General features: G+C 38.7%; 1 protein-coding gene across 3 annotated transcripts in view; it reads left to right on the plus strand.

Moving 5' to 3' along the window:
* sipa1l1 (signal-induced proliferation-associated 1 like 1) overlaps positions 1–17,030 on the plus strand; it is a 79,182-nt gene that overhangs the window by 45,545 nt on the left and 16,607 nt on the right. For all 3 annotated transcript variants that reach the window (XM_036210402.1, XM_036210403.1, XM_024290808.2), the window contains 7 exons: positions 243–465; positions 1,036–1,166; positions 3,271–3,459; positions 5,873–6,047; positions 7,743–7,846; positions 8,617–8,774; positions 14,010–14,589. In XM_036210402.1, the coding sequence (XP_036066295.1) occupies positions 243–465; positions 1,036–1,166; positions 3,271–3,459; positions 5,873–6,047; positions 7,743–7,846; positions 8,617–8,774; positions 14,010–14,589 (1,560 nt within the window). The remainder of the gene's footprint in view (positions 1–242; positions 466–1,035; positions 1,167–3,270; positions 3,460–5,872; positions 6,048–7,742; positions 7,847–8,616; positions 8,775–14,009; positions 14,590–17,030) is intronic.

A 17,030-nucleotide genomic window follows, 5' to 3' on the forward strand; every position in this document is an offset into this window, starting at 1 on the left:
CAACACTACCATTATCACAGGTAATGCTATATATCTAGTTTATATTTATGTTAAAGAGTTACAGATTTAAAGTTTTGTAAAATGTAGCTTTAGAGTTACAATAAATGTTTATCCTTTTTGACCCCCAACCTGAGGCGTGTTTTGGATTTTGGCCCTTGTGCGATTGAGTTTGACACCCCTGTTGTAAAGCATTGAATAAATTCAGGAAACCTTATCTAAAGTCTTCACCATCTGTCTTACAGCAGGGGAGCATAGGCAGTGGTGGAAGCTCCAGCAGTTCCTCTGGGAGCACAGAGGAAGGACCTTTGGATACAACTCTGTCCACTCACTTCACCAACGCTGGGGTGGCTGTGTTGGAGGCTCCCAAGGACGGGCAAAGTCAACATGCCGACAGGTCCAAAAGATACCTTATTGAACACGTTGATTCTGGCGCCTATTACTACAGGAAGTACTTCTATCTACGAGGTAAGAAAGCTTGTCAGAGTGTCCTCTTGGGAATTAATGTTTCTCGAATGCAGTTGATTTTTTTTTTAACACATTTATTCTATTTTATTATATCTATTTTATTCTGTTTTTGTTTTTTCCAGATGAAATTTTCAGCTTTTGCATGATTTTATGTTTAGTGTGTGAATACAACATGAAAAAAAGACTAACTAAAGATAGTGTTACATGGGTGCAGTTTGCTGATTACAATGATACCAAATCAGCAAACAAGTAGTCTTTCAAATTCAAAATACAGAAGTAAATTAAAAACTGAGTTTTAGGCCCTCAAAGGGTTAGAAATAGGCGTTCTAAATGTGCATTTTGCATGTTATTTCATATTCTGTAGCTGTAAAAAATTGTATCGCAATTTTTTGTTTCCAGATTTGCGATTATTTAGCAAATTGTTTAATCAATTCTCTGCCCTAATTTGTTTGTTTTAAATTCCAAACAGCTGATTTGTTGAGCCTCAGATGATAGATGCGTCTTTTTTGATTTTCATATTCGTACGTCAAGTTTTTTCCTTTCGTCTTTTTTTTCCCTCCCTTTCTTCAGAGCACTGGAACTATTTGGGGGTGGATGAGAACCTGGGCCCAGTGGCAGTGAGTCTGAGAAGAGAAAAACTGGAGGATCACAAAGACCACGGGCAGCAGTACAACTACAGGGTCATTTTCAGGACAAGTGAGGTAATTTGAAGCTGCCAACTTTTTTCCACCCGTAACTTATCTCTTTAACAAGATGGATCTTGGCCAGGAAAGGAGGCCTCATCCCTGATTTTCAAGCGTTTTGTCAGTTGTATGTCCTTAACATCAGTAACTGTGGACATTCCTTTCTTTGCCCAATTTTGAGGCAGATGAAGAGGCTTTCGTTCTGTAACACCGCCTCAGATTAGCACATGATCTAATTGCAACGGTGTTTTCTTGTGTTGTGAGAAAATCGTATGGATCCATCTCGACTGTGCTTCCTTCTCCCCCACTAGGCAGACTAGAGCTAACGATCCATGTTTTCATTCCCTGAGCTAAACCGCCCACTTGCAGGCTTTGTGAGTCTTTGTCTGTGAAGGTCTGATCTGCAGCGTTTTCCAGATAACCGAGACGAAAACAAAACCAGGAGGAAAAGTGTAGATCTGGGTAAAAGTTTTAACAGCCCCCCTGAAGATGAAGCTCAAACTTCTGAGCTTTTATTACTACTGATTTCTCCAGTTTTCTCCTCGCATCCTGTCTGATTGTTGTCTCAAACTGAGGCGTTTTAAAAATGAGAGCAAAGATCCTACTTCCATCAGGGACTGATGTGACTTTAGGAGCACTTCTTCAGTCAGTTGTGTGTGCTCGTAGAAGCACTAATCTACCAACAGCTGTCTGCTGAAATGTAGCCGAGCTTCCTGCTGTCATCCTGATTTATCCAAAGATGTTTCCTCAAAGCTTGTGATGCTTTAGCAGCATGCAGGGTGACCGACCGTCTTAAATCCGGCACATCAAAGTCTACCCAAATGTGGCTCAAATATCCACCTGCAATTAATAACATGAACTTGTTTTATTGTGATTGGCTAAATTATGTTATAAGTCGTAATCATGTGGTATCAACCTCTGTGGCTATTGGATTTTTAGAGCCTTAAGGCTCAAATAAAACAAACAGATTTATTTGTTTTTGTCATCAAAACCACCATAGTTTGCACTTCTGAATAAGATAATTATTTTTGTTTATTTTCCTGATCATGTGATTTATATTTAAGAAGTTTGTAGTGAGCATTTAATTATGTAACATTTCGTATTAACCCAGATTTAATGTTTTGGGGTGTTTTTCCCCAGAAAGACTTTTTCTTTATTTTAATTCTGGTCTTTAAATATAAGCTTAACATTAAAATGTAAAATTTTTCACATTTATTTTTAGTTCTGTGTGAAGAAATTAAATGTTTTCCCCCTAAAAAATGCTTTAATTAAATAGTTAATTTGAATTTAATGTAATTTTAAGGGTTCAGAGAATGCAGAGTTCAACAAATCTTTGTTAAAAGTTTGGACACCCCTTTCTAAAAATGCTTTATGTTTATTTCAACTAAAATAAGAACCTTAATCGCATTACATTGTCCTAAATTTTTGAGATTGGGTCTTACATTTTTGCAGTTTCTCTGTATTATGAGGTTGTGAACTGGTCGTAACTCAGTTAACCTCAGTTATCTAATTATCTCAATGGGAAAGTTTAAATTCAATGCAAATTCAAATTCTTAGTGGTCAAAACTGGTTTGTGAACGTCTTTATGAAGCGAACTGCACGGTTTGGTGACAGACATTTAAACTTGAAACAATCAAGGAGGTGGAATCACATGTAGAGCAAGAAACGACAAACTATGTCTGTTGTTTCATCTTCTTTGTACTTCAAACTAGATCTTAAATCCACTTAAAAAGGTCTTAAAAATTCTTAAATCTAACCTCTATAAATCATCTGATCATGTATAGGAGGTTAGATACTCTCTGTGCAGCAGCTGACAGAATTTACATCAAATTCTTCAAACTAGTTTCAATGGAAAATTGTTAGTCGTGATGGAAAACTTGGAGCGCCTGTTTTCGTTCCACCGCATTGATTGTGTTTTAGAATGTCACAGTTTGAGGTGGTCTAAATATAAAGTCACTCAGAAGGTTGTGTAACGCCAGAAAGTCTTAGAGCATGAATCAGAAGTCGATTAGATTATTTCTGATAAGAATACACTGAGCTCTATATGGTGGGACTAACTCGTGTAAACGCTCCGATCTTTTAGTCCATTGGTGGATTTTTGACGTCCGGTATTTCTCTGCAGCTCAACACCCTGCGGGGTTCAATCCTGGAAGATGCAGTCCCGTCCACATCCAAGCACGGCCTTGGCCGAGGGCTCCCCCTCAAAGAAGTGCTGGAGTACCTGATCCCTGAGCTCAACGTTCACTGCCTGCGGCTGGCGCTGAACACTCCGAAAGTCACCGACCAGCTGATGAAGCTGGATGAGCAAGGGGTACAGACTGCTTCAACTGACTGTGCTTGATGAAACTGATTGACACATTAAAATTCTTCATAAGGCTAAATGTATTGAGGCAGTCCATCCATAGGCCACTGATTCCCTTTTGGGGTCCATAGCTGGAGCCAACCCAGATACTGTCGGGCGAAGGCGGGGTACACCATGAACAGGTCGCTAGTCTGTTCTAGGCCCACACAAACTCTCACATACTTACATGATTATCAATTTAGAGTCAACATTTAACCTATGAAGTGTTTTTGGACTGTTGGAGGAAACTGAAGTGCCCAGAAGACAGGGAAATCTGAATCTTTAGAAAGTAAAAAATACCCTTGATTCAAGAAAAATAATCTTATCAAGGCAGCTTTTCAAAAGCAAAATAATCCTAGTTTAAGAAAACACGTCTTAGTGACTGTAATATTTTTCTTAACCCTTTAATACCAGTTGTCACAAATATCTGACAAACCACATTGCCTCCAAAATTACACAAATATAGCATCTACTTAAAGCAAAAACAAGGGGTTTTTTTATAGCTGGAAATAAAGAAGATTATTGGTAAAATCTTTATTTTACCCCATTGGTGGTTAGGGTCTTGAAAGGTCTTGAGGGTCTTTTTGCTTAGATTAAGAAAATCTACCAATGATGGAGTACGAAATTTGCATACATGGAGAGCATACAAACTCCACATAGTAGGGAGACAGTTAGGATTTGAACCAGAGTCTTTTTGCAGTGAGATCGGAGCACTGACCTCTGCGCCACAGGGAAGCCATATGTAGCATGTAGCATAAAAAGATGTAATAGATGTCACAGGAGGTTAAGCTAACAGGAAAAAGCTTAACATTGATTGGATAAAGATTTCCACTTTAACAAACTGGATGGAGGGATTCTCATTGTTTTACAACATAATTTGACAGCTGTTCTTAATTAAATCTTTGTGTCACAAATTCCATACAAACTAACCAATTGATTAGAATTGAAATAACATAATATGGGTATAGGGAAAAGTCAGTTTGGCAATATATCATGATATATTTTCTCGTATCAATTTAAAATGCGGACATGACGATATTTGATTCATTATTTATGAGCTTCCATTAGCGGCTTACTTTTGTTTTCTACCTAAACTCCCGACCGCTAGGTATCAGCAAAGCTAACTAGCTTTTTGAGCTTAAAAAAAGTAGAAAAATGGCCCTGGTACAGTCTTGGGATATACTGTGATACGTATCATATCGCGAGACACATATCGGGATGTGTATCATGATACACGTAATGTGAGGCGTATTGTATTAAGAGACACACATTGGGATATGTATCATATTGTATCACGTATCGTATCACAAGACAACCACTGGAATATGCATCGTATCGTGTGACATGTATCAGGAAATGTGTCGCGAAACACTTAATGGGATACATATTGTACCGCAAGACATGCATCGGGATGCGTATCGTATTGTGAGATGCGTATTGTGAGACATGTATCGTATCGTGAGATGCGTATTGGGATATGTATCATATTGCGAGATTCGTATCGTGCGCGTATTGAGATATGTATCGTATCCTTAAACATGTAATGGGATACTTATTGTATCGTGAGATACTCATGGGGATATGTATCGTACCGTGAGACATGCATCAGGATATGTATCGTATCGTGAGGCGTGTATTGGGATACGTATCGTGAAACACGTATCGGTATACGTATCGTATCGTGAGACCCGTATGGGGATATGCATCTAATCGTGTGAGACACGCATCAGGATATGTATTGTATCGTGAGGCACGTATAGGGATGCGTACTGTATCGTGAGACACGGATTTGAGATACGCATTATATCGTGAGACATGTATCGCGATATGTATCGTATCGCCAAACTCATGCCAATACACATGTCCATGATATATTATAATATTCTGAAACAAATAAAATGTTTTACCAAAATGTGTGCATTTAGAAGGCCTCATTGAACGTTTTACTTTGAAAATCCTGAATTAAAACTACTTTGTAACTTTATGAATTTAGAATTTATCGCCATTAATATTTTGTTTTAGCTGTGATCTCTCATGTTATTTTAAATAACATTTATAATAATGCACTTGTTATTTTTGTCTTTTTTTGGAGGCTGTACAAAAATATTGTTTTTGAAGGCGAAGGCATAGAACTATAAGTAAAAATGAATTCCAAACCATCTCTTTTGTGCTTCTGCTCCAAGATGCAATCACGGATACTGAATCCTCTGAAAATGTCAGCATCATTTCAGTGGCTCCTCATCACTTCAGAACCAGTCAAGGTTATTCTTAAAATGCCAACTTCCGCCTGAAATGTCAACATGTTACTTTGACACATTTCCTTCAAGGTTATACAGCTTTTGGGTGAGATGGTCTAAATAGTTTTTTTTTCCTTTTTTAACAGCTGAGCTTCCAACGGAAAGTGGGGGTGATGTACTGCATGGCGGGCCAGAGCAGCGAGGAGGAGATGTACAACAACGAGGCGGCTGGTCCTGCGCTGGAGGAGTTCCTGCATCTGCTGGGGGACAGGGTCCGACTCAAAGGCTTCTCGAAATATCGAGCTCAGCTGGACACTAAAAGTATGCACACATGAAGAAGAAAAAAGTCATTTATTTTACAAGAAAGTGAATAGTTTGAACAAATCGGACACTAATTTAAATATTGGAGGGTCTTTTGGAGCATATTTAGATTAATTTAGGTCAGAATTGATACTTGGATTCCTAAGGAATTGTTTTTTGTTTGTTTTTTTAACTCTTTTATAGTTTTTTTTCATTTCAATATTAAAACTAATTTGTATTTCGAATAGCCACAGATTAAATCATTTTTTTTGTGGTTTCTGACACTATACACGACATCTGTCAAAGTCAAGGCCCGGGGGCCGGATGCAGCCCTCTGGGTAATTATATCCGGCCCTCCAGATCATTTTGTTTTATTGTTATTAATGGCCCGATGTTATCTTGCGCTTATTTTTAACTTGTATAATTTTGACATGTAGAGTAAAATATTGAAAGTTATTTTAGGTTTAAGTTGATTTATTCTGGAATAATAATGCTGCCTATAGTTACACTTTTAAAAATGTAAAAATTGTCATTCTGTTAGCTGTCTTGACAATTTTTAGATTTTTTTTATGCTATTTTGGAGTTGAGCTAATATTTCAGCTACATGCTAGCTGTTTTGGCTAACCTAATATTTTTTTTCGTTTTTTAGGCTTATTTGGCATTTAGTTAATATTTTAGCTGGCTATCAGCCTTAGTGATTTCAGCTATCAGCTTAAGCATATTTTCAGCAATCAACTTCAGATTTTTCAGCTATCAGCTTCAGCATTTTTAGCTATCAGTTTCAGCATCTTCAGCTATCAGCACTAGCATCTCCAGCGGCCAAAGTCAGCTTACATCATTCCCAATAGCAGTATTGCAGGTAACGCTATATATCTAGCCCATAATTATGTTAAAAAAAATTAAGGTTTTAAAAATTTAGTTTTAAATGTGTATCCTCTTGGATGTTGGATTTTGGCTCTTTTTGCGATTGCATTTGATACCCCTGCCTAAAAAAAAGTGTTTTTAGTAGTTTTAGTGTTTTTTATAGCAGCTACAGTTAATTTACATTCATAAAAAGTCTTCCATTTGGGTGCTGCTGATATAAAGAAGTTTAATGGTCAATTTTCTGGTGAGAAACCTTTGCCTCTCAGTATGAAAAGGTATTGATGGCCCCTCAAATTGCTTGAATCTTTTTAATATCTCCTCTCCTTAAAGCTCATTTCTTCCCATTTGAATACCCATTGAATCAGATATTCCCACTGAGGATTTCAGACGTGGAGAGCGTTAAATCGTTTGCATTGATCGCCTGTGAAAATGCCTAAAAAACCCTGAAAACTCTCCTCTCTCTACTTGTGCACACCTTTTCCCGACTGCATTGGATTTTTTTTCCTCAATTGTTATGAATTTAGTCTCTAAATTAGAGCCTCTTTGTCATACATGTAATTAACAAAAAAAATTGCCAAAGTAAATGAAGTAAAGCTTTGCAAAATGCTCACAATAGCAGTGTAATTAATTGAGACAATTTGTCTTGAAGGGCCTTTTGAGGAACTGTCTGAATAGAGCTCATCAGCTGAATGTGGAGGGGGTCATTAAAGTGCGATGGCTCTCCAGAGCAAATTCTGAGCGATCGGATCGCTTTCCTCCAGAGGAACATGAGGAAAAATAAAGATGTTTGTCTTCGTTAGTGGAAATGCTTAAGTGGGAGCTGAAGCTGATGCGCGTTTGTTTTCTCCTCAGCTGATTCAACAGGAACCCACTCTCTGTATACGACGTACAAGGATTATGAGATCATGTTCCACGTGTCCACCATGCTGCCCTACACCCCCAACAATAAGCAGCAGGTATGTTTCCTTTTTCTGTCATTATTAGATTCTCAAATATTGTCATTTTTGATGACAGATTTTATAAAGTTTCCAGCGGTGTTTTAAATATTAGTTTTTCTAGCCAAAATCCCACAACCTAAATGCCTTAAAAAGCCATATTTCATGTTTAAAATCTCCTCTACATGGGCGTGGCCGTTGATCCTCTCTAGCTGTGTCTCGCTAGCGTAAATCTTCATTGCTTCTACAAAAAAAAGGTTCCGCAATATCAGATATTTCTTTTGACGTGCGGTGAGGCTGGTGAGGCACTGACGGCATCAGTCAGATTTACAAACATATGAACCCTACAGAGAAGCTTATTTACCATTTACTGACAACAGTTAAAGTGTGCAGCATCTCAATCTCTGAGTATTTCTTTAATCAAATCATTGTGAAAAAATATGCAGTTTGAAAATTAGCTTATTTCTGAGGTAGAAAATAAGGTGGGCAAAAGCTCCCTGGGGGCGGAGTTACTCCGCGCCAATAGTCCCGCCCACAACTCAGGAACTATGTCCTAGAAAACGACTCAGGTTTTTTTTATCTTGTCTAAATATGGCTTAATCATAAATAAAAAAAACACTGGGTTGGTCTTTAATATTTACTTACAGATTTGTAGAAATGTTGTTGTTTAACACGGGGGCTTGATTTTATTTCTTTTTAACAGTTTCTCTCACATCAGGAGTTTCTGGAAGCTCTGAATTCTGTGTGCGAGTTTCTAATTTGACCTTGTGTTCCGTCTGCTTCTTTTTCAGTTACTCCGGAAGCGCCATATTGGAAATGACATTGTCACAATCGTGTTCCAGGAACCCGGCGCTCTCCCTTTCACGCCCAAAAATATACGCTCCCACTTCCAGCACGTCTTTGTGATCGTGCGAGCACACAGCCCGTGTACCGACAACTGCTCCTACAGGTGAGGCGTGGCGCTACAGCGCAGCCTAAAGTGCGTCCGTCTTTGATGGAAGCCAAAATGTGAGACGAAACACAGTGTACCTCTGAGAAGTCATTTAAGACATGAATTATTAAATTGTTAAGTTGTGCAAGACGTTTTATTGAGTCTCTGTGGAGGAGTCTTATCTGTTCTTCATCCTTTCTGCCTACTTGTCTCTTTGCCTGCACTAATGCTTGTTGTAATTGCTGTGCGAGCACGCTGCGTGATGCCTCGTCTTTTCAGCTCCACCATTACCGAATGCACAAAATCCTCAAAGCTGAGGGAACACTAAGCAAACGTATTTACATACAGTAGAATGTAGGAATGTGAATTAAGATTTTACTAAATGGAGACGAAAAAGAAATAGCATAGATTTAAACTGTTTAATTTTAAAGGTATTGGTGATTGGCGTAAACATTTATTATTATTTATTTCCTGTATTTTTTTCTTTTTTTTCAAGGTTTAAAAAGCGATTGAAAAAAATATCTACAAGAAATATCCTTAAAAGAACAAAACCTGAAACTTTTCTCAAAATTAAATGGAGTCGGAAAAAGGATATCAAAATTACGACAGAGTTTAGGGCCAGTTTACAAAAAAAAATGAAATTACAACTTTAAATATTGTAAATTAATGAAAAAAAGTCGTAGCTTAAATTACGAGAATAAGGTTGTATATTTATTACTTTAAAAGTCATAGGCTAAATTAATGACTTTTTTCTCGTAAATTTACGTGTTTTAAAGTAATACATTTAAAACTTTGAATTTAGTAAATTTACAACTTTTAATCATGTAATATACTTTTTTAAATACTCTGTCATATAAAAACCAGCACACCAGCAGAAAATCTTCCAGAAAAGTCTCAAAACTTATGAGGGAAAGTTCTAAAAAGACCTTGTTGTAATTTTAAGCAAAAATAGTACAAATATTTTTACTTCTCTGATTCTGTGACCTTTCAAACACAAAAAATAGCTGTCTAAAATAATTGATTATTGCATTATGTGGCACACAAATGTCTTAGTTTAGACGGAAGCCCTATATGTTTACTGTACACACCTTCCTTCCCTGAGTCCACCCCTGAGCCTGCTGGAGTATTGACATGCTCTCTTTCTTAGACCGGCTCTGTGGGCAGCAGATCACCCCACACACCGGATATTTATAAGCCAGCAAGTCAAAGAAACTACAGGGACCCGCTCTTTGACTTTTGTTGGAAGTTTCTAGAACCTTCCTCAAACTGCAAGAACATCGAGTCATTTTTGACTGGATTTCAGAACATCTAGGATTATCATTTGAGATTCAGCTCTGTTTAAATGGATTTGAGCTTCTTCGCCCTCTGACTACATCAGTTCTATCTGTCTCGTTCTTGGTCTTATTTAAAAATAGTTTCTTCTGCAACTTGCTTAATGGCTCCATCTCTGTGTTCTGTCTGGTATGCGTCACAGGTCTTTGTTTGATTGACTCACGGATGTTTGGAACTAAAACTGTGTGAATGTGTTTCTTCAACAGCTGTAGTGACTATTCCTCTTGGTTAGGGTTAACTTTACCTTTGGGTATACATTAAATGAGTCTTCACATCACAAATACAAAAGTTTCCCCTTTTTTTGTATTGAGTTTTTCTTGAGCCTTAGTCACATACACCTGGATGGGTATTGACCAACACAGGTGATGTGGGTTTTTGGGTTGTCCGGGCACGTGGAGGGTCATAGATAAGAGCAGCTACATCTTTAAGAGAGCACAGGTGGGTCTTGGGCTTCTCCATACCTCTTCATTTATCCCTCCAAGCGGAGAGATGTGGACAAAAATAGTGTCTTCAAATTTGGATGTTACTACCGCTCGATGACGTGATGGTCGCTAGTCATCTACGTTAGGACATAGCTTTCAGTGCTCGGAAAATGCATACCAAGATTGGTTTTATAGTTTTAAAAAGTTATGCTAAAACAAAAATTCATTACTTAAATTTAAATGTAAACTTTTGCGTTTCACCAAGTGGATTGTTCTTCTGGCTGAGAGATATCCAACCCTAAGTCTCTACGGCTCTACCTTAAAAAACACTTTCAGACACCACTACAGCTTCAAATACCTACAATTCCAATTTGCAACTCTACATCTTCATCCATGAAGTACTTGTAAACTTCGACTGGGTTGTCAGAGAGAAATGATCCATGACTTGTTTGTGGGAAATTTGGAAAGCAGAAAGCAGGACTATTGACATTTGTATTTTGATTTGTGAATGATCTAAGAGAGGACAAACGAAAAGTTAGGTAGAAATTTCTTAAAATCAATATTGTTCGATTGTCCGTTACAGTTGGTACGGCTACCTTTTATTATTTACGTAAAATTGTGTTAACCCTTGTACTATTTTATGAGGACCCAAGCCTCACATTGGCGTGTTATCCATCCTATGACACATGTGGATGAAGGTGGATAAGATTTCACGTCTGCATGGACTCCAGGGAAAACGGACAAATAATTGGAAAAAAAAGTTCAGCACAGTTTTGTGGGGTCCAGATGACCCCACTCCCAACGTCAACACTCCTAGGATAGCACAAGGGTTAAGCGATGCTCAGTTCTCAGCTTTGCCCGTCTAGACCCAAAAACAGTAAATAACTTTACACATTGGAGGGGATGTTGCCATTTTGTCTGACGTCACAGTGAAAAGGGTTCATAGGGTGTACTAGCCATAGGGTTAGGAAAGCAATTGGGATTCAAGATTTTGCGAGTACCCTTGAGGTTCCTATAATCACGTCAAGGGACATCAGGAAAATGGAACCTACCATTTCTGTTCGTGGGGTAAGAGTATCAAGAAGTATTTGTAATGCTAATGGAAATTGCACACATTTATTGATGCTGTTGTAGGGTGCCCTTACGCTAGTCATTAGTAAGGTTTAGTGATGGGTCCTTACTGACCATTCACACCTACAGGGTTTGCTCATGATACGTCCTTGCTCGTAGGCCACACAAACTGTGATTGCCTAATTTCTAACGTAAGAATTTATGTGAACAATACTAATGGGCTCTGTGGGCAGTCTGCAGGATTTGGCAAGAGTTAAAAAAAATCTGTAAGACACACCATCGCCTCACCTACTACACCCTACTACTTACCCATAGATCTTGTGTACGTTTTTGCTATGACCATTTTGGCTCTACAGGGACTCTAATTCCAGTAAATAATAGCTAACCTGTAACATACACACGAGAAACCTTAAGTACTGCCCATTCACGAGACTCCAACATCCCAAAATCCACCATCCCCCTCTTCCTCACTCTGTCACAAACAAGGATATGTGGAAAATGAAGTGTCAACACTTTAATACCTGGTGTAATTGAACGCCACGTCTCTGGTGATGTCGGGGTGTTTCGGAGGTATGTTTAGAAATATGTGGGTGACATGGGCATTGCTTATTAGACAGTGTGATTAATCCCAGTGTCAAAATGCTAAAGCCTGTCGGCAGGCAGGCAGGCGTGTGGGACGAGGACTTGTCACCTGGTAATTATCAGCTGGGAGCACTTTTGTGGTTTTACTAAGTGGAGATGAGGTTGGAGCCGGAGAAGGTGACCCAGACATGAACCCAGTTTTAACACCACAGGTTCTCACACCGAGATCTGTATTTCATCTTCTAAAAACGCTGGTTTTTAAAAATAACTCACTTGCTTGTTTTAGGATTTTTAGTTTTTTAAATGGTGCATGACTTTAGACACGATAATACTCTCATGTGTCAGTACTACCAGCTCTGTGGCCTTGTGGTAGAGTGTCCGCCATGATACTGGAAGATTGTGAGTTCAAATCCAGGTTGAGTGTTGCCAAAAGTTAAAAATTGACCCAGTGTCTGTGTGCTTGACACTCAGCATGAAGGAGTTGGATTCGGGGGTTAAACCACCAAATGGTTTCAGCTGTGTCTGCAGGTCACCACTCCCCCAGGGGATGGGTGAAATGCAGAGAACAAATTTCACACACCTCAGTTTGTGACAACTGATGGGACTTTCACTATTATTTCCTTAAGCAAAAATTTACATTTTAAAAATGTGACTAGTCTTTGATCATTACCTTTTATGCATCAATGGAACTTAGGAATGTCATTTAAATGCAAATATTGATGAAAATCTTTCCTGGAAGCCTCAAATTAATTATATAAAAAAAAAATGGCAAAAATAATTGCTATGGTGGGTTATGTTATTGGGTCATTAGATATCAATGCATTATATAACTCATTTCTTGTTTAAGCCTGATCTATTTTATTGGGATTTGGGGAACCACAAACATGTATAGATCAATTTTTCATTTTGCAAAAAATTTAAAAAATAATTAAGAATAACTACAGGAAGTAGCAATAGGGATCCATTTACTCCATTGTTTTTTTTTAAATTAAAGATGTTTAAACTCGTAGAAAATAATAAATAAAAAAATACTGTATAAAGTGAATAATATACATATACTTGATAATTTACAAAATAAGTTTGAGAACAGGAATGATCTGGAACCAAAAATCAAAGAGGCTAAATCAATTAAAATGGTAAATATGCCAAAAATGTAATATTTAAAAATTATGAACTATTGAAATTGTAGGACGCTGTTGTATATATTTTATTGTTATATATATATATTTTTTTTTAAACTAGCAGTTTCACATTTTTGCTTTCTGTTGCATTTTTTTGAGAGAATAATTAAGTATACTAATGTTAATTAAATAAATGAGGCTCAATAATCACATTTTTTCCCCCATTTCACTGTGTATTCTATTGGTTTGTTTAATTGCTTTGTGGTAAATAAATAAATGGTGGTTACCATAGTTACCAAGCTAGACTACTTTACCAGAGTGTTTAAAACAAGTTTACTTGTGAATGAAGACTCCTTCAAATGCTGTTTAGACATGAATACATAAAAACTTTCACTTTCATCTAAATTATTTAGGAAAAAATATATTTTTTACTGTTTTTTCCCTTATTTTAAACAGGTTTGATACTTAGCTCTTTATTTTTATTCATTTTTTTAAATGATCAACACCTAGGAGGTTCAGAGGCCTCAGTTAGTTTATGGTTAGACCTAGCACTGGGGGATATGACAATACATATTGTGCGGGCGACAGAAAAGTGTCGTGCCATTTCGCTTCTATCGTTTCTGTTGTTATAATAAGAACGATTATAGGTAATTATTTTAAGCTTTAAATATATTGCGTTTTTCTGACTCGTCTCTCATTTTTTCTAACACTTTTCCCTCTTGCAGTGTGGCGGTGACCCGTTCCAAAGATATGCCCTCTTTTGGCCCCCCGATCCCCGAAGACGTCACCTTCCCCAAGTCGTCTGTGTTTCGGGAATTCCTTCTGACCAAAGTCATCAACGCCGAGAACGCTGCCCACAAATCGCACAAGTTCCGAGCCATGGCCACCCGAACTCGCCAGGAGTACCTGCGGGATCTGGCTGAGCGCCACACCACAAGCACACCCATCGATCCCTCGGGGAAGTTCCCCTTCATTTCTTTAGCTCACAAGAAGAAAGAGAAGATTCGACCGTACGAAGGGGCGGAGCTTCGCAGCCTTGGCGCCGTCACCTGGTTGGTTTATGCCGAGGATCAAGGGAACGGAGGGGAACTGGAGGGCCTGCTGGCCATATCCAACGACTTTCTCATCCTGTTGGACCAGGACGCCAAAGCTGTGGTGTTCAACTGTGCTACTAAGGACGTGATTGGCTGGACGCTCAGCAGCCCTGCGTCTTTGAAGATCTTTTATGAGCGAGGCGAAAATCTGTCTCTGAGGAGCGTCAACAATAACACAGAGGATTTCAAAGACGTGGTCAAACGCCTGGAGGTTGGTTGAACACAAAATCTCCCCACACTTGTATTGATTTTTAATACAGACCAATGATAATCCAGATTCTTCTCATGATCATCGATAGCCCTAAAACAAACTGCATTCTCCTACATTAGGGTCTATTAACTTATAATGTCTGTGATTCTGTCAAAAGTACCTCTAACAGAGCACACACAAACACACATCACACATCCGTATTATGAATATCACTAAATTTAATTTCAATTCTTGTGCCTGTTTGATCAAACTCTGGTATTAAAACAATACCCGTAGAGAGGGATTGCAAATCCTTTCTGTTCACCATCCCGGAGGCCAATCGAACTTTCACAACTGCTAGCAACATATCAACACGCTACATGCCGAGTTTGTCCTTTTAAATTTGATGCACAATAATGGTCAATACCTGTGGTGTTTATATGGTTTCCACTGCCAGAAAAAACGTGTATCAGATCGGAGATATTGCGGATTATCTGCAGTCATCAGGGAGAAACGACTAATAACGATTGAGCGACAGTTGGCGAGACTAAATCGGAAGGAAATGACTGAAACGATTCGGGCTAATCTTCGACTTTGCTCAAGTCATTTCGTCAAAGTTCAGTTAGAATTGTTAGTTTTAGCTAAATACACGCTAACAAGTTTATCTGCTAGTGTTTCCGTTGCGAGTGCTGCAGTCTTTACGTAACTTTAAAAGTGCGAGAGGAAATCCCACGATCGTGTTCAACATCTGGGGTCTGGCCTGATTCCACTTGGTGTTCGACGTCCCTACCGAATTCCTCACCAGGATCAGAAGCCATGCTAGCAGCGCTAGCTCCATTAGCATTGAAACTTTTCCGGGTTTGATCTGTAATCCAGTGAGGTTTAGATTATTCATCCTGGCTTGTTATTCCACCTCGTCCACTCGTTTCTCCAGAATGTCGACCCCTCGTTTTGGGTTTGAAGTCGTCTGATTTCTTTAGCGAGCTCCAAGAGGTCTTTGAGCCCTTTCATGATGTCACTTGTTGCTTGTTTTTTCTTTGGGGGCATGGTCAGCTCTCTTTTTTTTTTTTTTAGCAGAATTACTTCTTTTAAGTAGTAATTCTGGAATGGATTAAGTTTTTAGTCACTTTAAGACTTTTAAGACTCTCTTGTTGTCCCGTAACTTGAAATAGGTTCCAGGGGATGTTGACAAATACACTTTTGTTTTGGTTCATGGTAAGATCACCGTGATGGTCTATCTTAGGTCCCCCTTTAGGTTTAGATGAGGGTATTATAACTTTAGACTGGAATGTCAGTGTTTAACTTCAGAAAAAAACATTAATTGGAGTTCTCAAAAGACTTAGAGAACGGCAAAAGATGATTTAGTTGCACATAAAATGCCACTTTCAATGGAAAACGCTGTTAGCTGCCATTAATCCTTCACCTGGCCCACTCACAGCCCTTAACGTTCAGAGCTGGCCGTCTGTCTGGTGGAATGACATGTTTGCATCTGCATGCCAACTTGCCGTCTCCCGGCTGCTCTTAGTTGACTGAAGAAAAGCTGCAGAAACACCTCTGGACACCATCCTCACGACGGCCCGCACACCTACACATACAGCGAAGCGGTTCCTTCTCAGTCGTTTCCATGGAAACTGGTCAGGGGGAGGAAAAAACGTTTTCTTATATAATCATCGTTTTTTCCGGAAGCGTTCATTTGCAGTGCATTCAAACATATGTCTATGTATAGATGCTCTCATGGTTTTACATTCTTTATGCAAAACAAATGGACAGAAATCCATCATCGCTCGGTTCAGCTCGATGGCTGATCACAGAGCGTCCTGCGTTTGTTAGATCGATTCTCCGGCTTCAGTCGCTTCTGCAAACTCTGTGACTGATTAAAGCTAAGTGACCTTGGAGCGTCCACTTTTGTACTCTCCCCTTTCTTCCCTCCACGTCCTCCTTTCTTCCTTCTTCTCCGTCTTTCTGCTGTTTGCTCCTTTATTGCCTTTTTTTTTCATCTTGTCCTTTTTTCCTCTCCCACGCATAACTTCAGAACATCAGAGAGTGAGAAAACAATTCCTATCACGTCGCATTCTTCTCCATGATTTATTCAATCTTCCCTGTGAAGTTTGATTCTAGTGGAGCTTTTGCTAACATTGTGCTAAAGTGTGGAGCCTTGAGGGTGCATCCTTAAAGAGATTAGGCTGAGATTGGATCCGTCGTGTTGGATAAGGTCAGTGGGGATTGACCACCAGGTTTTGCTTTGGACTCTATCTACTTGATCTAGTTTTATTCGGGAGGTCTCTTTATCAATCCCCCATGCCTGCAGTCATGCACCTGCTTTTGTTTTCCTCATGCTTTTGGTTAGTGGTTCAGGCTCTCAGGAATCAGATTCTAGTTGCACTAACCTGTATAGAGGAAAATAATCAAACTTCTCCTCTGTATTGAGCTCTGGAATGTAAAACAAATATTTCTTTAAATTA

The sequence above is a fragment of the Oryzias melastigma genome, linkage group LG24 (genome assembly GCF_002922805.2).
Source record: "Oryzias melastigma strain HK-1 linkage group LG24, ASM292280v2, whole genome shotgun sequence".
NCBI lineage: Eukaryota > Metazoa > Chordata > Actinopteri > Beloniformes > Adrianichthyidae > Oryzias > Oryzias melastigma.